The sequence below is a fragment of the Hyposmocoma kahamanoa genome, unplaced genomic scaffold, assembly GCF_003589595.1.
Source record: "Hyposmocoma kahamanoa isolate Upper Pololo Valley unplaced genomic scaffold, ASM358959v1 63, whole genome shotgun sequence".
NCBI classification, from domain to species: Eukaryota; Metazoa; Arthropoda; class Insecta; order Lepidoptera; family Cosmopterigidae; genus Hyposmocoma; species Hyposmocoma kahamanoa.
The window spans coordinates 15,604,086-15,628,341 of record NW_020653851.1 but is presented as its reverse complement, the minus strand read 5'-3'; the positions used below and the strand labels follow the sequence as shown (position 1 = coordinate 15,628,341).

Sequence of the window (24,256 nt, the reverse complement as noted above, 5' to 3'; positions counted from 1 at the left end):
TATTTTTTTATTAACGTTCATCTGTAATAATTATTGTTTGTAGTATTGCATTGATAATTTTATCAATTTTCATATTTTATTTATTTTTGTAATTTACTTAATATTGTTTGTTCATTTAGCTTTAAGTCTTACTATTACGTTTGGCTTGACTGTAAGCAATGTGATAAATAAAATAAAATAAAATCCCTGGACGAATTCTTTCACAAGGAGCTCTACTGCTACTAAATCATTTCTCAACTTGAAACTTATAAGAAATGAAACTATTTTTCCGGATTTAAATCGCGTATATTTGTTTTTTCAAACAAACCGACGTTTCGGGCCCTTTACTGGTCCCATGGTCACGGTTGACTGAGGTGGTATAGTCTTCAACCAGTTATGTCTAATATTGATGCAAACCACCTTATTTTTTCACTATAGTTACAATAGTTATTAATTAAATACCTTATTTTGAAAATAATTGAAACTTATTTTAGACGGAAATTCTATATAATAGTTCTACACGTAACTTTGTTCCAGATTCCACACATTGAAGATGATAACAATGAAAAGTATTGGAAGATCGAGAAGATGGCGGCCCAGGCCTGGTAGATGGCAGCACGGAGTGATAGCACGCTGAGGTAACATGGCGGCCGGCGTAGGCGCGTGGGGCGGACGACCTCTCGCGCGCTTACTGCTTCTCGCTATTTTACATGTAAATTTTATTGGTAAGTTGTTATAAAATCAGTTTTATAATTTATTTATCTTCTCGTTGACCGTTAAAAATAACAATCAAACTCACGGAAATAGTAATTAGACGTGTTAACCACAATAGAGTCGATTTTAATACTAAGAATAGAATTAAAAATCGAAGGGTTACCCCATGTCGAAAGTCAGATAAAAGCATTAAATCTTAACCTTATAGCCCATACATTATATATTTTTTAAGTTTTTTATTTTAATTATGTTTTTGCTTTTCATTAATTTACGTAGTAAATTCAATTCATTTTCACTACCAAATCAATATTAACTCGCAATTTGTTTTATATAGTAAGTATAACATAAGTAATTTAAGTAACTTTGAATAAACTAACTAAAAGTGTTCTATTTTAATCAATTTATCACGAATAATTAACGTATTAGAGGTTTCTTTAAAATAAATTTTCATGCACTATTAAATTTATTCGCATCTCTTTCAAGCCAACCTCCCAAATCATGAAGCCAAACCATAGCCGAACCCATAATTAGTTAAGTTAAACAATTTCGAAATTTTTCCATGCGTTGAGTAATTTAGCTAAGTAAGTAATTTATCAATTATTTTTGTAGGTATAATTCAGAATAACATGGTTTGAGAAGTTTGAGAAGACCACTGTTTGACGATACAGATTAGATGATAGAATATATGTCTGTCGTACAGATGTTCATCGATTTATTTGATCTGCGAGTTACTTTTGCATTCCAAAACTTCTTTTACTTAGCAATAGTAACCGTTATGCAGCATTTGGTGGTTTATTTGTAAAAAAAACATATACGCGATTTATATCCGGAAAAAACTAGTGTCATTTCCAATGTGTAACAATCTCGAAAACCTAAGAACTCGATAAATAAGTAACTTTACTAAATATCTATATATAATAGTTAATGTCAGTTGTTAATTAATATCCATATAAATATGCTTGTACCGACGTCGAACTAAGTTAAGATAATCTTGTTTGCCTAGGCAAGAACGTTGCGTGGGCAAAGCCTGAACCGATGAGCATATGCGGCCAAAACACGATATCGTACATTTTCAACATTTGCCCGGACCCTGTCCACAGTTTTGCACTCGGTCTCATTTCACAAAGTGCAAGCTTTCACAACGTTTGCGCAAAACTCAGCACCATGACACCACACTTTCGAATTCATGTACTTTTTTTAACATGAATTTTAAAACTGGAATATGTTAGATTAGAAAAGCAGCTGTTTCAATTCATTTATATCGAAATGTTCGTTTGTAAACAACTCTCAGGCTTTCAATAAAATAACTGTTTATATTTTTATAAACAGCCACTTAAAAGTAATGGTTAATGTATAAAAAGGGACATTCGCAAATGTATTTTTTGCGGATACTTTTGAGGCAATTCATTCAACGATGATAAAAAATAAAAGCTATGTGGAGTAGCGTGGATAACCCTTTCAGGAGTCAAAGCGCGGGCTGCTCGAAATCCTCATTGAAAAACGGCCTACGGGTCAGAATGTCAGAACACCCCTAAAACACGCATGATGTCCCCTGTGTTGCAAAGATTATGGAGCGAGGCAAACGACCTATCGGAATTACAAAATACAGGTACGACACGTACAGGGAAATGCTTATCCCTACCTACTGATAATTTTTTTCCAATCCGAAAGATTAAATTAAACAACTACTTCATACTTAATAACAAAATAATTGTTTAATGCACAATTTTTGTAACGCTAAAACACGGCACAAATTTTTGTAAAGGAAAATTTATGGATTCACGAGCCGACCTCGTAAGCCCATGAACGCATAAGACCAGCGCGGCAAGCAAGGGCGGACGGAATTAATTTAATCTCGTTGTAAAATTTTCACTTGCCACCTTATCTCGCGTCGTATTGTCGTTTTATTGTGCCTACCCTGGAACCATTAGCGAAAATGTCACAGCGACGGCATTGTAATCGCGCGCCCGTGGCTCGCCCGCACAATGATGCGGCCGTTCGACCTCGCTCGTCTACACCCGCCTTTACCTTTATGCTCTGATACAAATTTCAGTTTCTATTATAAATGAGGACGCGCATTCATATTATTTCGGGAATGTATTATATACCTTTCCACGAATCTATTGTATTTCTGGAAGTGCCGACTACAACCTGCGTTCAAAGAGGATTCGAAAATATTTGAATGAGTAAACACTTTTGCGATTGTATGTCGTATACCTTTCACCTCTCGAATTCTTAGCCTTGGAGTTAGCAAATCTCACGGGTCCGTGTGAGATTCCTGTCACGTCGGGCGAGTGGCCGACAAAGGAAAGAGGGCTTGCATACCTTATTACCACCTTTTGCCAAATCCGTACTTATGTGAAACACGACACGCTCGCGTAATTTAAAATGGCATGTGGCCGCTCATAACGTAATTGTATGAATTACTTATTATTCTTTTAGATCAATTTCCTTTAACGTAACAAACTTCGGTCTTTGTAGACGTACCTACTTCGTCTAAGTGTTATAAATGAATATTTATAACACTTTTAAAACAATTGCCAATAGAAACAAATTATCTTAAAACAACCATAAAATGAAATGGCAGTTCTCAATTCAAACATAATAAAATGATGGCGGCAAATGGTTTACCTCGGCCGTATTTAAAAGGTAAAAATTATTATCGGACGGGCCTCTAATTTTGTCGTGCTTATTTCTTGCATATTTTTCTGGGATAATGTCACTGCGGCTTGGCCTGCAATTAATCAGCGAGTCAATGAGCCGTTGTTTGGACACAGTTGATGAGCAATCCTTCCCTGGCGACTTGTCGAGCTACTTACTGGGCTTTTAGCAAGAGCCGTTAAAGCTCTCGTGGAAATCGAAAATGTTGTATATTTTTAAGTAATTCCTATTTCTATTTAGTTGATAACACTAATAAAGCAGTGTAATACAACAACACTAATACAGGGCGTTATCAAAAGTTGTGTCTATAATTTTCAGCTAGTAATCGTACTCATTTTAATGGGCGATGACCTCAAACTATAAAGTTCCCTATGCTACTCACTAGACTCAGACAAGAATTAATTTGGAAAATTTTGTTTCATAAATGGATACTACTTGGATTTCATAAGAAAAATCAAAAAAAGAAAGATCAAATGGAGGTGAAGTTCGTAAAAACCGAGGATTCTACATGTGCCTTTTATATAGAAGGTAGATGTTATCCCGTAAATGGAGGTTCAGGTAAAAGCTTATAATCGAGTTAGTTGGAAAAAGCTACACTAATGAGATAACGGAATTTCAAAAAATCATTCCAGGTCTAAGAACACTAAAACGAACAGAACCAATTTAGAAAGTTTGTTCCCTAAATTGATCCTCTGGGAAACCAGTCCGGGACCTCCTTAGGTGAACTCATGACTTCGGTACTTCACTGGGACCAAAACAAAGTAGATAATAACTAGTTAAATAAAAGTACCTCCCATTCAAAACAGTGTACTCTAAAAAGTCACCATTTGCGAGCCAACTACAGGTCGAGACCACTCCAAATCTTTATCTGGCTTTCGTAAAAGTATAAAAGAATTTACGTTACTTGGTACTTGGTGCAACGGGCTGGTATCCGCTACTCGACGACAAAGCGCCTATTTTGCGTGTGGAAGAATTTACGCTAATGCGACAAAGAAATGGCATCTGCTTCGACGTGTAAAATACCTAGTTGTTAGTTAGTTAGGATCAACTCACACTGGTGCAGGGTCGAAGCGTCCCGTTTTTCAACTACAACGCCTGGCGACGCGCGTCGACGTGTGACGACAGTCACATTAGTGCGCCTGGATCACAGTGTGGTCGGTGTCTGACAACTCACTGCGCTCAAGTAACGCGTGGCGTCGCGAAACGACACGCGAAGCCGCGTCCATATTTGCATAACACAATTTTGTACCTTAATTTTGGGAAAATAGAGATGAATATGCTATAGGCGAAAAACATGACGCGTCGCGACGCTTCGACTCTGCGCCAGTGTGAGTTGAGCCTTGGTCTCAAACATCATTCTTAGTATTAATTTTGTTATTTTATGTTGTGTGAAAAAGCACACTGCATGCATTTGCATGCAAAATTTTTAATATTACTGTAATTTTGTTCTTTTTAATTAGTTTTTGTTGTTTTGAAATTTAAACACGGATTTTTCGTTATGTCTATTCTACTTTGACAAATAGGAATAACCATCTACCTCCTCTCAGGCTCCAGCTAAAATCCAGCGCTGTGGCTCCGCCCAGCATTAACTTGATCTTGCTAGCCTTTTCAGGTTACTGTATTTTATATATAAATAAAATACATATTTTGTATTTTATTTTATCCCATTTTTTTATTTTAATTTAGATTCTTTGTATATTTTATTTGTAATAGCCGAACAAATGGTTCCTTCTTTCTTTCAATGAGTCCAAACACGATTATTCTGCTGTGAGTAGTTAAGGATATGGGTAGTCTGCACAATGTCCTGCTTACTAACTAGACTAACTGCGAAACTAGCTGATGATCTTTAAACAGCTGAACAGATATTCGTCAAGAAGAATGAAGAGGAAGAAATAGCGCTAAGGCAATAAAGTCGTTAAAAAACCAAAACAGAGATCTGTAACAAGCACATAGAAAAATTCGTAAGGTCCATTGGTTCGTTCCGTGGCTTAGTTGGCATAGTGGCGTGGCTTAGAAGACGTTGGTTCGAATCCAGCCGGATCGAAGGAATATTTTGTAAATGTCAATCTTTGTATAACATATAACAAACTAGTGAAGTAATTCTACTACTCTATTATAAATAATTTCACAATATTCTTAGTACAGAGTACTATAAAACCGACCTCAAGAATTCGTGGAATTACATCTATTTGCCAAGTTTTATTGAAATCGGTTATCGGAAAGTGCGTGAAACTGGATTCATCGTTTACTTTGCTACCCTTAGAGGTGGAGCATTTTCTTCAAATTTAAATGAAACCAATACTGAGGTACCCTTCTTTCCAACTAAAAAGAAACATCAAAATCGATTCACAAATGCCGCCTGAGTTATCGCGTAACATACATACAAAAAAACACAGTCGAATTGAGAACCCTTCCTTTTTTGGAGTCGGTTAATAATTAAAATAAACTACTGGAGTAATTTCGTGGTGAAACATCCTGAAATTTTATAAACTTAATTATAGACATTCTTCAAAAACAGCTAAGAAATAGCTCGATTAAATTAGCCTTCAAAAAAAAGTTTAAGTTCAGATCCGGTGAGCTTTTTTTTTATTTAGGAGCTACTATGCCACAGACAAACATACAGACAAACACGCAGATACATAGACATAGGTTTTGAACTATAACTATAATTTTCCCAGAACTTTTCTATAAAAAATATACACAAAATAAGAATATTAACATTAATACGTATATAATAAATAAATCAAATTTAATTCCATTAACCGGTAACAAATATTAACATCGTTTGATATTCTTTTTTCTAAAGTGGGGTATTAATTAGGAAAAGTGATTTGTATAGACCTTTTCATTGGATATAATAATATCTCGTCATTTATATTCAACTATAGACATAATAGTCTGTATACTTTAATTAATTAAGCTAATTTTAATAATAAAATTGCACGTACATAATTTAAGTTAAAAACAGTAAAATGTTAAGATAACAAATGCTTCAGTGAACAGAGACCCCTCACACACAGTCAAGGGAATTGAAAAATTTTTTTTAAATAATGTAATAATAACGCACACACTCAACATAGCCCCGCACTAAGGAAACCCTGTATCGCGAGTGCCATGGACACACACATAGACAATCACAAATTACACCCAAACTCACGAGAGAAATAAATGTCGACCATACGAATATTTCTCCCGGCCCGGCAATCGAACCTGGGACCTCTGTGTGGCAGTCCGGCATGGTAACCGTTCGGTCACGGAGGCAGTTTCTTTGTTTTTGTAGACTTCCTTAAGCATTTTTCTAAGCACGCGCTACTGGAAATTAAGTACCAAAACCATGAAATTGGAAATTTAATCACAAAAAATTTCCTATATCTTATTATTAACACAATGGTCGAAAAAACACAAAATAAAACCCTTTCGACCAGACTGGACTCTGTCAAGTAAACTACGAATCGAGCTAGCAGAACTCACGAAAACCTCTCCACGTTCTCACGGACTGTGTCCGAGCGAGATAGAGAGACTTCAGCCGGGCGTCAAATTCGACTTGCGAGAGTGTGGTTATTAACAGCATACTGGCCAACCGTATGTCCAAACTCACCAAAACTTAGTAAAAATGCATAGAATATAGATTTTTTTAAATAATATTAAGTAACGGGACGAATAAGCAACCTACATGCTTGACCATAACAGATGCAGTGCCATTCAGAGATTTAAATCTCAAAGATCTGAACACTGCCAAGGTGCCCGTCACCCTGACACTTAAGTTGACAAAAAGTTGCCTGTAATTTCACCAGTACCCTTACCCTTCAAAATCGGAACACATTAATACTACTTGGCGGCAGAAATAGGCAAGGTGACAGTACTAACCTGGCCGAACTCTTTCACAAGGAGCTCTACTGCTACTAAATTAATACTTATGTAATGATTCGTACATAGTAAGTTTGATTTGTTATTTATTTTATTGTTGAGGGTAGCATATTCTTCTGAGCGATCTTTCCATAAATTCACTCTAAAAACATCGTCATTAACAGTAAAGTCTCATTTTTGGTATTTGTGGAAAAAATCTTCACCAAGATATTATGTATTGTATGTGGCCGAAAACACATACAATTTTCAATGTCAATATCAGGTCAATAATGCGACACGTAGATTAATTGGGTTTTGAACTTCCTGAATATTGAATTATTCTTAAATGTGTACTCGAACAATCTGCTTATTTTCGACCATGAACGCATAAAAAAGTGAACGTCATCGAACAACAAACTTTTTGGAAGGATGGCACAATAAACTTAACAAAGCTATGTCATAAAAAGGGGTAAGCCTGTTGAATCTTTTACAGTTTTTAAAAGAAAACGTGCGCTGAGTCGATGACATTGTAGAAGTCGCGGGCATAACCGGGACCTGAAATAAGTCGATAACGTTTCAATGTTTAATCTCCTATTGAAATATATAAATAGAAGAGTTATAAAATTTCACATAATCATAATTTGTTTCACGTAATTCGTATTATTGTCACGTAATAAAACAATTTTATCAAATGTCGATTTGTTATCTCAAGGGTACGAGTATACGATGTATCATTTTTATGCGCAATCATTATTTAACATTATTGATTTGTTGAACAATTAGCGGACTTATTGAAAATTTATTGAACTGAGCATTGACTTACAAATAAATGGACGACGGGTCTAATACAAAAACCACGAAAAAAATGTCCCAAGTCAACCTATTTAAACGTAGTGACATGTAAAGGAATATGAAAAAGCTAAAACGTTGAATTTAAATTGTAATGTCATCGCAGTACTGTCTAATTTTGCTTGCTTCGCTGTCAGTCGAACAAACGAAGACTAAAGCGTGTATGACGCTCTGTATACGATTTTAACGCCCTATAAGTTCGGACACTTTTTAGCGCGGACCCGACGTCCATATAATTGTAAGTCAATGGAACTGAGCAATAAAAAGCTGAGTCTAAAGTTCAATTTACACTGCGGCGGAACGGAAGCGAAATCGCCTATGTTCTAAATATCTATGTATGTTCAAGCATTCCCGCGGAATCTCGTGAGTCAAAATCAAAGTCAAATAATCGTTTATTCCATAGGTAAAATTTTTTCACTGCGTCAGCAAGACACTGACGCTCGAAAGATGCTAGTGTGGGGGGTCTCTAACAGTTGCAGTGCCACTAAGGGCTTTAAATCACAAAGATCGGAAGGGCACTGCCATTACGCCCGTCACCTTTTTTTTTAAAATATTAGTTTCATGGCATCGGAATAAATCCATGAAGCCAAATCTTAATTTTTTTTTTCCTGTCTTGAGACATGAGTTGACAAATCCTATGTGCCTGTAATTTCACCATTCTTTCTCTTGTGTTGCCATTTTGTTTTTTTTTTTTATTGATTTAACCCAAATTTAATCGGTAACATATTTTTTAAATCTGAGTTATTGCAAGTAATAATTAATCTAAGTAATTGATTATTAGCTTTTGCTAAGTATTTTAAAAAAATTGTCACAATTCAAAATTAAAGGGCATATATAAAGAGACTGTTTATCCGGAGCGAAGCAAATGGAGGGTCTATAGTCTCTTCCTATCCCGTGAGACAGCAAAATGATATGTATGTATATGTGTATCAGACTCATACAGATTTGAACGAATCGAGTGTATTATTGAAAAACATGTAACAAACCGTACCTTATTTGTAACTTCACCTTTATTTGTACTAGCATTATTCCTTAAGGGAGTAGTGAACTTCATAGTGCACTTGAATTGAAGGTAACCAGTTCGCAATGAAGTCAGTTTGTCTGTATATAGAAAGTCACAAATGCGTCTGCAATAAGGAAAGGGAGAGACGACGGGCAATGCTCGTATTTATTGCTGTTATCTTATTTGCATGCAATCTTTGGTATTGCTGTTACTAGAGTTGAATATTAGGAACAGGTATTTTGGATATCAAGTATGCTTCAGTCAGCCGTGACCACGGGGACTGTAAAGGACTCGAAACAATTGTTTGTTTAAAAAAAACAATGTACGTGATTTAGATCCGGGGAAAAAATAGTTTACTGTGTAATAATCGCGAAAACTTAAGAACTTACTAAGTAAACTTTTATTTATTTTATTTCTAGCGACAAATGTTTTAGAATGATAGACAGCAAAACATTTAGTATTTTTACGGCAATACAATAAAACTATTACGTCAAATCATTTCAAAAGATCTTGCAAATGAATTATTCCAGAGGTATACTTACAACATAGGTACAGTTTCTAGTATATTCTTTCTCCCTCGTAGCAATGTAAATGTATCGTCTTAGCTTTACATGTACCATTTCGAACTGCAATCAATTTGCAACCTCTCTTTTTCCTACGGCAAACTGGCAGGTCACATTGATTTCAATACGCGTAACAGGCATTGGCTTAAGTTCAAACAAACTGCTCTATCCGATATCAGAAGCCTAATAAATTAACAGCGTACGTATCTCTATTTGTTTATATAATATGGTGCTCATAAACATGCAGATTGCAGAACTCGTTTTTATATAAAATTGGGGATAGGGGAGTATTTTATTTATTACCCTCTTGACTTGGTGGCAGACTGAGGGATGGTTCGGAGCGACACAAGTGGAATATGCACATGACTGCCTGAGTTTGTTGATATATGTTTGACATGGACGTTTTCATTTCTTTTGTGAAATATTGGAACCTGACTCAAAATTCCATGGTATGCTAGGTTTACATCACATGTACAGTAGGTATAATAAATAATATATAATTTAGTAGCAGTAAAGTTCCTTGTGAATGGATTCATCCAAGGAAGTCACCACCTTACATATTTCAGCCGCCAAGGGTAATGTTAGTTTCAGTTTTAAATGGCAGGGTGGAATTGCAGGCACATGGGACTTGTCAACTTATGTCTCAGGGTGACGAGCGTAATGGCAGTGCCCCTCAAATCTTTGCGATTTAAAGCTCCGAGTGGCGCTACACTGCTGAGAACAGGCGTATCGCTTACCACCAGGCGCACGACTTATTCGCCCCGTCACTTAGTATGATAAAAAAAAAACAATTTGAATATATACAAACTGCTTTGTATATACCAAAAACGTAATAAACCTCGTAAATAAATCAAAAGAATCCTACAATGCTTAATTTCGTTGCAATTTATAGCAACGAAATAAAGTTTTCAAATACAAACAAAAAGTATCTCATCCGTAACAAGTTTAAAAGTATAAAAAGAAAGATAAGTAAATTGAACAAATAGACAATTTAATGCAAACGACATTGAAAACAAAGCAAATGGAGTCATAAATCTTATTTTCCGGTTCGTGATTCATCTCAAAAACAAAGGATATAAGCCCCTTCTTTGTACAGAAAACCGAAAATTACCTACCATGGGGTGGATGGACTTAACAGGACATTTTTCCCACTATATAGGTTTTTTATGTGCTTGCGCCTTATTTACGGAACGTGCTGTCTTTTATTGGAAGCTAAAATATTCAAGACTTTATGACTCTGAGAAGAAAATAGACCATTTTTATTTCACTTCCTAAAAGACTAGATTGGCACCATGCTGAACAATGACAGACACATTGGGATAAAGACTATTCAATTTTCGATATGTTCAAGTATATCTCATCCAGGAAGTACAATCAAAAGAGAACGAGAGCATTCTCCAAAAAAAGCAAGAATAATCGATGGTGAATTTTCTTTGCATTAGAATTCCTTGTGTGAGAGCTCGTACAGGGAAGTACAGCCACCTTACCTATTTCTGCCGCCAATTAGTAATGTTCACATTACAGCTTTCCGGTTTTAAAGGATAAGGGTGCTGGTGAAATTACGGTTACATGGGACTTTTTTATAATATAAAGTAACTGGACGAACAAGTCGTGCGCCTGATGGTAAGCTACACGCCTGTCCATAATATTTGCAGTGCCACTCAGAGCTTTAAATCGCAAAGATCTGAGGGGCACTACCACTGCGCCCGTCATCCTGAAACATGAGTTGCCAAGTGCCATGTACCTGTAATTTTACCATCTTGTCATCTGTCTTTCAGACGGCCACAGTGGCAGTATCCCTCAAATTTTTGCGATTTAAAGCTCTGAGTGGCACTGCAACTATTATGGACAGACGTGTCGCTTACCACAAAGAGCACGACTTGTTTGTTCCGTCACTTGATATCAGAAAAATAACATAAAAAAATGAAATGTTTCAAAGAACACAAATTTAATCTAAAAATAAATTAGCCTACCCAAATAAATACATGAAAATGTTGGTGCAACACAAAATAATTACATACCTTTAAAACAGCGAAGTGAGCAAGTTAGGACTACTTTATCTACGAAGAAAATGGGAAAGCTTTTAAAAATTTCCAAGCGCGATAACTTGTTTCATAACTAGTCGACGGGCAGAGCCTAGAAGTTAGACAAATAGTCTGCAAAATAGTTTTCCTCATAACAACACGTTTTGCCTAAGTTAGTAGCGTTTGATGTTTACTTTTCATTACTTAGAGAAGGTCATTTCGGTTGCTGTATATATTTTTAAGACTATTAGGCTCAACTCACACTAGTGCAGAGTCGAAGCGTCGCGTCGCGTCCTGTTTCTCCACCACAACGCGCTTCGACGCTTGACTCCATATTTGCATAACACAAATTTGCAACCTTAATAGTGAGAAAATAGAGATGAATATGCTATAGGCGAAAAACATGACGCGTCGCGACACTTCGACTCTGCGCCAGTGTGAGTTGAGCATTCATGTTCCCTAATTGCATAGCGATGACAAGTGTCAAAAGGTGCCTCTTGTTTTGTGACGACTATAGATACTTAGCCATCTGTTTATCAATCTATTTAAAATACATGATAAAATGTAGACTCCATAGGGAAATCACTAACGGAATCATCAGAAAATATAAAATGCTCAAAGTTTAAAAAAATTTTCAGGGAAAATCGATCCAGTTGGCGAGTGCTCTGCGTTAACTATATGCAAGCCTTGAAAACGGGATCGTTTTGAGCCTTGCAGAGTAAGTCAAACGAATGTACTTGTGCTGTCAAAAAGAATAAAACACTACTCTCATACTCTTTGAGATAGTCCAGGTAACCGGCGAGACGTTTACAGCTAGCGTACTCACCTATGACGTCAAGTAGGTACTGAGAGTTATTCACTACGAACAGAGGGTAAAAATATATTTACGTAATAGAGATAATCCTAGCTAACATATACATTTGGAAACTTCTAAAATTTACATTAATTTCTTTATCTACAAACCTATAACAAACTCTCTATAACGTGTTGAAAAACCGCAAATTACGACCAGAAAAATGTTAACAGTGTTGTTAGAACAAATTCTCTGAAAATGTTATTAATGATTCATAACATCGAATTCGATGATATTATTACATTCAAATTTCGAACATCTCTGAAAAACAAAACAACTTGTTTGGACCTCAATTCTAATATCAGTCGAGATGAAGTTTTATCCGAAATGAAATGTCAATAGCAAACAATTTTGACAATTCATTCGTTACTTGATATCAAACGATGTGATAGTTGGGGTCGATTCTAGTTTATCTATGAATTAAAAATAAAAACTACGGTTGCGTGACATGCGTGAGAAAAGTTTTTGTTTGCCGCCATTTCGCCAGTCGTGACATGCGGTTCCTGAACACATCACAGAGAGCTATGATGAGATATGTGTGTAAATAAAGCAGTGTATGTAACTGTACATAATTAGGCATTAAAACACTTGTGAGATGTTTTTATGAAACTCGCCTGTCGGCTCGTTTCATGAACCCGCACTCTTCTTTTGATGCCTTTCATTATGTAACAGTCAGATAAACTACTATTATGCGATAGTAAAAGTAGAGTGGCGTGAGAGTTTAATTCCATATAAATTTCACTGTTAAGTATCAAAATTGCCAGTTATATTTTTGTAAATTTAGGTAACTATAGAATTCTTAGGTTATCGTGATGGCTACACATCGGAAATGAAAGAAAATGAAACAATTATTTTTGTTGGATCTAAACAGCGTACTTATATTAGTTCTTTCCAAAGAAACCAACATTTCCGGCTCTCTACTGTTCCCACGGTCACGGTTAACTGTTATGTCTTATATTATTAATCTGTTTCATTTAAAAAATTCGATTGAGAACAATTGAATTTTTTCAATAACAGTGTTGTTACCAATTAATCGACGAATTTCATTGAATCAATTCAATCTCACTTATGAAATAATACACATAAGAAGACATAAGACACTCTTCTTACTCATTCAACAGAAAAGCGTACAGGAATTCCAGCTTTTTAGTTGAAAATTTAATTTTTGTAACATAACTAAAGATCAAATTGGTTTTAAATGTTTATCAAAACGTCACTCACGAATGATTTATTTATTTAACATTTGCAACATAACAGAGAAAAATCCAAATCGCTACAAACACAAAAACAACGACAAAAAATTAATAAACATAATACATATTACAAAATTTAACTAACAGGCATTGCTTCAAACACTTTCTTACATTCGCTAGTCAGACATCCAATCGTGCTATTAAATCAGAACCAGATGCCGCCTCGAAAACGGAGTTGAGGAGTGTGATAAGATGATACAATAAGAAAGTATACTAAAACGAATTTTACAGCTCACATGATAAAGGTTCAATTTGTTCACTGATCTACTTTTACCTAGCTACAACTATGGACGGCTTTATTTACCACCATAACTGATTCACTTGACCTGGACTTATTCAATTAATATTGAGTTATATTAAGAAAACTTAGGAATAAGGTATTCAGTACCTTAATTAACATCTCAATCAAGCAACCTCAGAAAAGTCAATCAACTATCATAGTGGCATTTTAAGTTTATTTTGTTTTTAATCAAAAGTTATTAAATCAGTACATGCACTTCACTGAATGTGTATATTGCGTAATAATAAAACGTGTGCATATGTACTGTATTGTTTTATATACATAATTACCATCTTAGTCGCTTTATCTATGCAACGATCTCCGAAAAGTTAACTCCGCGTAAAAATCGAACTCCTGTAGTGATAAATCGCAATGATTTTGTATTAGTAATCTAGTAGTAGTAGAGCTCCTTGTGAAAGAGTTAGTCCAGGGAAATCCTGCCACTTTACCTATTTCTGCCGCCAATGCTGCGCTCCGGTTTCGAAGAGTAAGGGAGCTGGTGAAATTACAGGCCCATGGGAGTAGTCAACTTATATCTCAAGGTGACGGGCGGAGTGGTGGTGCCCCTCAGATTTTTGTGACTTAAAGCTCTGAGTGGTACTGCAACTACAAGGCGCACTACTTGGTCGTCCCGTCACTTAGTTTTTATTAAAAAAAAATATTCTATTCTTCAACCGTGACCAACCGTGACCATGGGACCTGTAAAAGGCCCGAAAAAATTTTTTTAAAAAAAACAAATATACGCGATTTAAATCCGGAAAAAAAGTTTCATTTCCTATTCTGTTCTTTGTCTTATCGTGTTGATGTGTATGCCACACTATAATGCTTGGCATCGTGTTCAAAGGAGTTGCCAATCGCCGTGAAATACTCGCCAATTCTTGCCCAGGTTTTTATTTTATTTATTTATTTAATAGTTTATTGTACAGGAAAAATACAACAAGTCACAAAGAATACAAGCGAAATTAAAAACAAAAGGTTCTGCTTATTTCTAATAGAAATTTCTTCCTGCAGACCTAAACACAGGACACTGTAACTAAAAGAACGGACATATGCACATATTTTTCTTGTTTTGTTGTGCACACAACAAAACAAGAAAAAAATAATAACAAAACAAGAAAAAAATAATAAAAATAATATTAAATTAAGGTTGCGCCACACGTATAGGAAAGGAATGGTATGTCATGTGGGAAGTATCCTTTCCCACATCCCACTCGTATATAATGTAAGAAGGAAACCTGGGGAGTTTCGGAAAATCAACTTTGCTCATTAGTAGAAAGCCCGCTGTGACACGTCAGTATGGTTTAATTTTTAATCAAACCTGTTCAAAAGAGAAATCAATCAGAAGATCCAATTCACTATTAGTATTACGAAAATAATTGGAATGGCATTGGTGTAAATACATTACCGTCACAGGTGATTGTCCTATTTGGAACAGAAAGTAGTAGTAGAAAAAGTAAACTTCACTTGTAAATCCAACTCCCGTAATGAAGTCTGGATGGTTTTATTATCATACATTGATTTAATTTTTTTACGATTTTCACACATTATTTGATTTTAATATCGGGACTTAATCGTGAATAAGTACCACATATACTTAATTCACCTCGACGTCTCGGACGTGTTTCAACGTCCATGATCTCGAAGTGACTCATCCCGAAGGTAGTTCATTCAAGAATGGTCTCGAATGAACTCCCATGAAGATCATGGTCGTTCAGGTCACGTAACACGTAACGCGTATGAAACGTCGAGATAAATTAAATGTATACACAATTAAGTCGCGATATTAAATTCAAATAATAGTTTTATTATTATTCAAAACTTTTGTAAACAGCAATCCCATTTAACTGTAATACTTTGTAATATAAAGAAACCAGGAATATACGGTATTGATCTCAATACATTACCATCTCCGTTGATTGTTCTGTTTAAGACGGGGGTCTCGGAAAAGTCAACTTCACGTACAAGTCTAACTCCCCTGGTGACACGTTACGGATGAGGCTTGGTAATTAAAAACGTGACCGTCGTCAGTTGTCCGCACCCTATAAGGGTTTTATCTACTTCGCAGCACCCGATGGCTTTGTTTATTGTTACAGCGAAACTTCGCTGTCGACTTTAGATGGCTAATGTGCATTTTTAATTAACCTCTTGAAAGTTTTGATACGATTAATGAGTTCATGGTGTTCAATGGAACTAAAAGGTGATTTTTTTCTATATATAAAAATAAGTGCACATTTGACCTCCATCTCACTTGACGGAAAGTGACGATGAGGTCGAGAATGTAGCATGCACACCTAAATAATGGCTATTTACGCTCGCCTTGAAAAGGTCCAAGTTATAGCGTTCGGGGAACTAGTCTGCAGGCAGGGAATTCCACTCCCTAGCCGCTCGCCATACAAATGTGGAAGCGAAATGCTTCGTGCGAATCCAGAGAATATCCACAACATTGGGGTAGAACTCCCGCCCACGTCTAGTCTCCCGATAATGGAAAGGGGAAGGCGGAATCAAATTATGCAATTCCATCGCACACTCTCCGTGATATATCCTGTAGAATACCGATAAGCTGGCAACTCTACGGCGGTGTTCAAGGATCTGCAGCATCGCCTCTACTAATTCCGAGTCACGTATAATCATCTTAGCACGCTTGTCTATTAAATCCAAGGTGGCCAGTTGGTATTTAGCAGAGCCATCCTATAAGTGGCAGCAGTACTCCATTCACGACCGGACTTGTGCTTGGTACAGCTGAAGCAACTGTTCCGGTGTGAAGTAACGCCTCACCTTGGAAAGGATGCCAAGCTTCTTGGCTGCATTTTTAGCCACGGATTCAATGTATCTGCCGAAGTTCAGATTGGACGTCACGTCCATTCCAAGTAGGTGAAGACGGTCAGCTATCGGTATGGATATATCACGAAAAGTCGGAGTCAGGTGAAAGGAACTCCGTTTAGTGGAGAAAAACAAGCCTGCGTTTTGGTAGTATTAAATTTGACAAGATTGGTATCGCCATAATCGGAGACTGCCTTAAGTGTCAAGTTCAATCGACTAACCATGGACTCTCGACAAGACTGGATTTCTTCTCCACTGATTCTTGCATTGGTCAAGTACCTGTCCACAAATTTGCTGTCAGCAACATGCCCAAAGGTACCTAGAATCAACATATCGTTTATACGCAGCAGAACGAGGGTTGCGGGCAGTACAGAACCCTGATGAAGGCATCTATCGCCCGATGTTCGGAAGAGTAGCCTTTTAAGACTACTCGAATCGAACGTTCACTCAATAAATCCGAAATCCAATTGCAAAGGTCAGTGGGAAGCCCATAAAAGGGCCCATAGAAACTTGCTTAAAAGGCATGCGTGGCAGGCCTTTAGAAATGTCTAAAGACAATGCAATGGCTTCGCCATGCCCTTCTATAGCCTCGCTCCACAAGTGAAAGGCGTACACAAGAAGATCCTCAGTAGATCGCCGTCTTCGGAATCCGTACTGACGATCACTGAGGAGATCGTTGTCTTCAAGGTACAACAAGAGACGGTTGTTAAGTACACGTTCCATAGTCTTGCAGAGTATGGAAGTGACTGAGATAGGTCTATAGTTGACAGGGTCAGCTCTGCTTCCTTTTTTAGGCACTGGTTGCACATTTGCAAGCTTCCACGACCTGGGACTACACCAGTCTCAAGTGAGAGGCGATACAGGCGTGTGAGAATAGGAGGCAACTCAGATGCACAGTTACTAATTAGGACTATTGCTGGAATTCCATCTGGCCCGCTAGCTTTATGCGCGTCTAGACTTCGCAGAGTTTTGTGTACCTCTTTTTTGGCGTATGCGAACTGGCGCCATAGTGCAGCCAGCCTGAGGTTAAAAAGGTGGTAGGTATCCTGCGGCTTCCAGACGCGAACTCTCTGCAAAGAGTGAGGCGAAGAAATTCGCCTTCTCTTTCGCATTATGGGCCCGCGAGCCGTCTGGCCTCAGCAGAAATGATTAATGAGTGGCTGCTAAAGTATTTTCGACCGCTTTGGCCAGAGACCAAAAACACGTGCTGCCTGCTGGAAAAGAGGCAGGCTTGGCCTCTATGCGGCATACGTGGTCGAACTTGGCCCTGCGTAACACACTTGTGCTCTTTTTAGCGGATTTATGAAAGGCTTTCTTCAGATTCCGAGTATTCGGAGCTTTACGTAGTCGAGCATCTGCCCAAGCTTGGTACGCAGACTGTTTTTGTGCTTCAGCACGTCTACAGTCAGCGTTAAACCATGGACGAGCTTGGGTTCCATTGGGTACATCGAAGTATGGTATATAATAATCCATGCCCAATCGCAAGACCTCAACTACAGCATCAGCACAGCTCCACGAATCTCCTGAAGTAAAGCAAACCTGCCAGAGACATGAAGCAAAAAAAATTGGCGCATTTTGTCCCAATCTACTAACCTGTATCGCCACACGCGTCTCGTACTACTGGGGCATTGTTCGGGTGGGGAGTATACAGCTTTCACCAGGCAGTGATCAGAGGCCGAGTATCGGTCTGGATCAGTTGTTAGCAGTAGGTCCAAGCAATTAGCCGTATGAGACTCAACATCTTGGATCCTTGTGGCGCCACTGACAAGCTGAGAAAGGCTTAGCGACAATGCAAGTTTTCGCGTCTTTCTCCCAGCATGATCGGTCATCTGGTATGGGAACAACCATTCTTGATGGTGCACATTAAAGTCCCCCAGAATGACTAGTTGCGCCGCTGGATACCAAAGTTGAGCCTCTTCAGACGTCTCGCTCAGATATTGGAACAGCTTGGTTGTCTCCCAATCTCCACTAAGCGAGCGGTAGACACAGCAGTATACTATTTGGGTAACTCCTGTGTCAACCAGAAGCCACAAAAGAAAAAAACTCGATGCCTCAAGGTTTTTGAAATGCTTGATCCAGATGTCATCACGAATGAACACACAGACTCCGGTACGAGATAGGAACCTGTGCTCCAGAGTATACCCGGGGTAGCTGTGGTACGCCGTGTCAGTCGGACATCTGATCTGCAGTTTCTCGGTTTCAAGATGTTGGTGAGGTGCATTTTTAGTGGTAGGACGTGCAACCGCTGTATAAATTTTATCCTTTTTTGTGTTTCATGGTAAACACACATGGTACAATCGGTTTGGAGACCGCGGGGACGCCCGAACCCCCCCGTAAATGGTCAACTGGTCCTCCCCTCCGGTCGCCAACCGGCAAAATGGAGATTTTTCGTTGGGTGGCGAGACAGCCTTTCACGGGAGGCTTTCCCGCTACTGGGGCCCCCAACTTCCCACGGTCGGCCAGCGGTGCACCGTGCTTCGGATCTCGCTTACCTCCAGAGCCTCGAGTCCTCAGTGTTGCAGAACAAGCAGCTACTATTCGTCGTTGTACGCAATGCAACTGTTCACACCCGACCTCCTAATGGCAACTCCCGAACACGAACCGGAACACGGATAAACCATTTGGCGACTCGACTGCGTCGGGAGGGTGAATACCAGCCACAGCCGAAGCCAACCACCGGTGGTTGTCGCTCTTCAGCACCACACAGGTGTCACTTGTAGTCTCGAGGGTAAACCTACGGAAGCGAGCAACATCAACCCCCAAAGGTTGTTTGATAACATATGTTTTATGTGGTCATAGCAGGTGTCGCTAATTTCCCGAGTTTCTTCTGTGCTTAACAATAGCATTTCGTTAGTCTAGATGAACAGGGTATTATCTCAAAAACACAGATTTTTCAGGAAAGCAATTTTAAAGTTCCCTCTAGCATTATTTCTGCCCCAAGTGTTAATGTAATGTTATTTGGTTCTCCTCACCTATATGTATTTAAAGCCTATACATTTAACAGTATTTTCGAATACTTCTTATTCTTATTCAGTTCCGTAGTTTTAACAAAATCCTGTAATTGTTCAGAGAGGTCTATAATATTACCCTTTTAAACATAAAATATTTGTGATTCAGAGTTTTAACTAAACTATTCATGCTTAATATTTTTAAATGAAACAAGGAATAATATTCAATTCGATAAACTTTTGAGGAACATAGTACTATCTCAAAAAATTACGCTGTACTATTGATTACCATAACAATTCAATGAAAAAAATATCCCAAAAAAGGTAAGTAAGGTACCTTGAAAAAATCGTCTTGGTTTTAGAAATAAATATTTTTAAAATACACTTACCTTATAATGAACGTATGCTGTGTTTTAGATTTAATACCTTGTTCAACGAACAACAACGTTTTGACGACTATAGCTTCGTGTGTAATATTGAATACGACTGTGTTGCTCAATGTTTGGGGCCAAAACGTGCAAAAAGTTCAGAGATACTACCCTGCCTCTCGCTCTATTTCACGTCCGATCATTATAAGACCTTATTCAATAGAAAGATCTCGATTTTTTTTTAATAGAACTGCATTTTAAAGTAAAATGTCCAAATTTCGAGTAGATACCCTATTCATCCAAGGCAACGATTTGTTGTAAAAACTACGGCGAGGTGACATTATGCAGCAGTTTTGTGTGATGTAAATAATAAAAATAATATTTCATATTATTCTTTCAAAATTCATCCAGTAATTCACTTTTTTGATATTATTTTCGTATATTATTTTAATCAGCTGTGTATAATTATACGTATTTTTTCTTTGTAAGTGAATAACAGTCGCCAAGGGTTGTGTTGATAATGTTATTTTAAGTAAATGTTACTTGTATTTTTGTAATTGCACCATATTGAAATAAAAGCCCACCTAAGCTAACGTTATAGCACCTATCATTCTAAAATGCCGCCTAACGTTGTCCCTTTTCAATAAGCATCCATCATAAGTAAAACAGCTCCAAATTACATTCATTTCCCTCAACTTTCTAGTTCTTTTCATTTCAATGTACTATCTACAAATATGTATTGATCCGGCCAATAATAAATCTAAATTTTCGAAGCCAATTTTATTCACAATTTTCTCATTAGTTCGCTGCAATTTATGGCGTCGACTAAAAATGAAATCAAATAACGGAACGTGTCTGAGCATGAGTTATTTTTGCTCCTTTGTTTATCAACTAACACAGGGCGTCCATTGTATTTTATGTTTATGTAATGACGGTCCGCCGAGACCTTATAGCAAACTGTGTGTGTGATAGTTTTGAAGTTGTGGGCTCTGAATTTTTTTTGTTATAAGTAAATTAATCAAAGTCGTTTATATATCCTCACAAAAATTTTAATATTGTCACATTAGTACAAATTAGAGTAAGCAATATGACCAAAAAAGTGTAAAGACTCAGCATTTTCGGTCTTCATTTGAAGACATTTGCTTGCGGTGCCATTCCAATAAAGGGAGTGTATACCAAATTGCGTAATAGGTTAAAAATATTCATGGCAAGTATTTTTTGTTTAAAATATAGAAAAGCAAACAGTACTTTAATTATTGTTCATACAAGGATCGAACAACATAAAGAAAAATTCCATCGATCTGACTAATTTCAAACCAGCGTCTGTAGCCATGCCAATGCTACCGTTCTTACCAACTGAACTACAGACCGAGTTAACAGATCTTAGGAATTTCTCTGTGTTTGTTACAGATCTTGTATTGGGTTTCAACGCCTATTTATATTATTTAACCGACTTCTAAAGGAGGAGTTTCTCAATTCGAGTGTATTTTTTTTGTATGTATGTTACGCGATAGCGCCGGTATTTATGAACCGATTTTCATGATTCTTTTTTGTTGGAAAGAGGGTACCTCCATAGTGGTCCCATTTCATTTTGAAGAAAATCATCCACCTCTAACGGTGGCTGTTCACGCATGAAGATTCATTTTTGTAATAGCGCCTAAATTTTATTATAAGCAGCAATTATTTTAATGGTTGATTTTGTTATTCTCCAATTCAAGGCGTTTTTCTTTCAATATACTTTGAGCATTGACTTAGACATAAATGGACGACGGGTCTAATACAAAAACCACGAAAAAAATGTCCCAAGTCAACCTATTTAAACGTAGTGACATGTAAAGGAATATGAAAAAGCTAAAACGTTGAATTTAAATTGTAATGTCATCGCAGTACTGTCTAATTTTGCTTGCTTCGCTGTCAGAAGAAACAAACGAAAACTAAAGCGTGAATGACGCTCTGTATACGATTTTAACGCCCTATAAGTTCGGACACTTATTAGCGCGGACCCGCCGTCCATATAATTGTAAGTCAATGACTTTGAGTAGTGATAACCGATTTTTATTATCTCCTGTGTCAAGTTCTGTATAGTGGCGAACTAGGGGATATTTCAATAGAACTTGAGAAATGGATGCAATTCCACGTACTTTTGAGGTCGGTTTTTTTTTGTCGTACTTTAATGTTTTTCACTGGAGGTGTTAGGTCATCCCAGAACTTGCTGTGAAACAGAAGCTGCCCCTATACAGAGATAAACGAGAAAATTTTCATGATTGACATTGCGAATGCCGTGTAGATTTACCTATGTAACTGGTCATTACAACTAAAGCGTGAAAAATAAAGAGAGCGGGTGCGCGTCGGGCGCGTATTACTTGCCGCGCTTGGTGTGTTGTCGTCCATGTAAATACACAAAATTAGACCCGCTCTCTGTGTGTTTCACGATTAAGTTTTTGGACCAAATATGATCAGGAGATCATAGTAGTGCATTCTATCTAACGTAATTCAAATATGTTTGTGTAGTGTATCATTTTCACAGAAATATAAAACACTACAAATCGTTATCTAAATTTAACACCTCTCATTTTGTTGGTTCGGTTAACAAGGCAAGAAACTTTTTAAAAGTCTTGAATGTAGTATCATTTACTTTTAAAAATAAAATAATGTCTCCACAAGGCGAAATGTCCTATCTATAATATTTAAAGTAAGTACTTACTCTGCGTGTCCCATAGCTATGGTATGCCCTGTATAAGTAGGTACACATAATTATTCTAATGTCATCTTATTAGATTGCCCAAAATGAGCTGTGGTTGAAATACTTGCAATGCATTTTCTTTATTGTATTCATTACGCCTGAGTTCTTTCTCCTTTCGCATAGTTTATTACCTGCGTGCTTCATGTACAACTGGCTTATTAACTTCACCATTCACTTACATAAATTCCCAAACAAACTTTGTCTAAGTAACAGCTATTTCACGCATCAGACTTTCCGTTGACAAAATTTATTCATGACGTGATCCCTCGTAAATACATTTGGGAGTTTATTGTCGTAATGAATTTGATATGGCTTATGAAAACAGCCTTATCTTTCCCTTTCTCCGCCGTTTTGCAGTTATTGTGCTGTTTTATTACTTCACTTTTAATATCTTTATGGCGCTCTCTATATAATATTTCTGGTTTTTGATGCATTTTTGCAAAGTTCATTACACTTACGCAATTCTTGCAATACCTACATAAGTTTATGCTACTTCATTTTTCTTGAACTCCGGAAATATGCCAGATATTGTTTTATAGTGTTTAAGCTTGTAATAGTTTGTACAAATAACTCAAATTATAAACAATGAGGATTTTTAAAGTCGAATACCCTATTTCACTTGGCAAAGGTCGTGACCTGAATAATTGGTACGAGAGTTTAAGACCTAATCATGTAATGATTGCATACATTACTATTTCTACGAGTATATTAAAATAACGAAACACAACAAATATTTAAATGGGATGGTAATAATCCACGACAACAAACTCAAACAAAAGCTACAAACCAAAAAACCAAAGAGATACAATAGAAGTGTCCCTGGTTGGCCAAGTATCGCTTATATTTTAACCAATCAGAAGGCAGTAGAGCGTTGAAGTAACGTCATAATTGATTTTTTTTATACACATTTTATATTGCCTTTGTACTTGTTATGTATCATTTGGAGATATTATTTTGAATAAAATAATTTTAATTTTAATAATTTCACAAACAATGACGATATTATTATGTTCAGGAGTACAGTGCCGCCTTTAAGAAGACTCTTTTAATTAGCAAAAATACGACGTTTTGTTTTAGACTGTGTATACAGAACTATAATAAAATTTTTTAGATCAGTAGCGTAGCGTAGACAATAGAATTTTAGTTCAGAACTAGAATGAGCGTCTTTGTAATATGGTTTATTAAATTATAATTGACAGATCTACAGTACGTAACTACGTTAAAGTAAGTAAAAAAACTTTTATGTAGTTGACAAAGTATAATGTAGAATTGATACAAAACTTGACAGTTGGTAGTCAATATAAGTGTCTTTGCCTTCATGGAGATCTTAGCCATTCTTCCTTCCCTGTGGC

At 36.9% G+C, this 24,256-nt stretch overlaps 1 protein-coding gene across 1 annotated transcript in view; it reads left to right on the top strand.

Annotated features, from left to right (window-relative positions):
• The first annotated feature begins 570 nt into the window (after window positions 1-570).
• LOC113230003 (lachesin-like) overlaps window positions 571-24,256 on the top strand; it is a 69,511-nt gene continuing 45,825 nt past the window's right edge. The window contains exon 1 of the mRNA XM_026463723.1: window positions 571-704. Coding sequence (XP_026319508.1) covers window positions 623-704 — 82 coding nt within the window. The 5' untranslated portion in view covers window positions 571-622. The remainder of the gene's footprint in view (window positions 705-24,256) is intronic.